At 40.2% G+C, this 849-nt stretch overlaps 1 protein-coding gene across 1 annotated transcript; it reads right to left on the minus strand.

The window, feature by feature from the left end:
• Window positions 1-782, minus strand: LOC110093704 (B2 protein-like; the record flags this gene model as incomplete). The annotated part of the gene is made up of 3 exons (XM_020818680.2): window positions 1-116; window positions 211-311; window positions 616-782. Coding segments are annotated over 3 exons (361 nt in total), but the record flags the coding sequence as incomplete, so codon positions are not given.
• Between the last annotated feature and the right edge of the window lie 67 nt (window positions 783-849).

Raw genomic sequence — 849 nt, forward strand, 5'->3', positions numbered from 1 at the left:
GTGCAGAATTATTCCTGCAAATTTCAAATTACCTGAGCAGGGAAACGAGATTCCCCAGATTTCTTCTTGTCCTCCCAAGCTAACGGATCTATATTTGTTCCACCAAAACTAGCAGCCTGCAACCAAATTCCAATAGCCATAGCGTAAGAAACAATGAAACTTTGATAGAGAAATAAGAAAATATACTACGAACAAAATTAAAGCTAATACCTCAAAGATACCATAGAGCTGATGCGTGGAGTAATTGTAGAGGAAGAGAGGCAGGCCAGGTGTTATTGCCCTAACTGAATCCCTGTACCTTGATGGCAAACCTGCCAAAAAAATCCATAATTTTATAACAAGTAAATACTGAAACTATACAGACAATAGATGTGTACTGTTTGGAATCAAATTATAGAATACACAATGAAGAAAATGGGATATTTGTGTTGAAATCCCAATTCAAAGGCCCCAAAACAACATAAAAATTGGGCCTTTAGCTCATTAGATTGATTAGGGGAAGAGAGGAAAAACATACCAAAGAGCTGTCTCAATCCCAATTCAAAAGCCCCAAACAACATAAAAATTGGGCCTTTAGCTCATTAGATTGATTGAGGGGAGAGAGGAAAAACATACCAAAGAGCTGTCTCTCTAGGTTCTCCTGCATAGTATCGTTGTTGCAGACAAAGATGTAACCTCCAACCGCTTCGTTCCTTGGCAGCGCTTCGGACGCCGGTAATGTCTTGAATCGCTTGTCCACCCCACCTCCATTACCGTTGCTATTGATATCCCTACTATGATTGCTGTTCTTGTTGAGTCCGTTATTACTATTGCCATTCTTTTTCCTCCCAGCAGCACCATTGCTGCTGT

This window comes from Dendrobium catenatum, unplaced genomic scaffold (assembly GCF_001605985.2).
Source record: "Dendrobium catenatum unplaced genomic scaffold, ASM160598v2 original_scaffold_145216, whole genome shotgun sequence".
NCBI classification, from domain to species: domain Eukaryota; kingdom Viridiplantae; phylum Streptophyta; class Magnoliopsida; order Asparagales; family Orchidaceae; genus Dendrobium; species Dendrobium catenatum.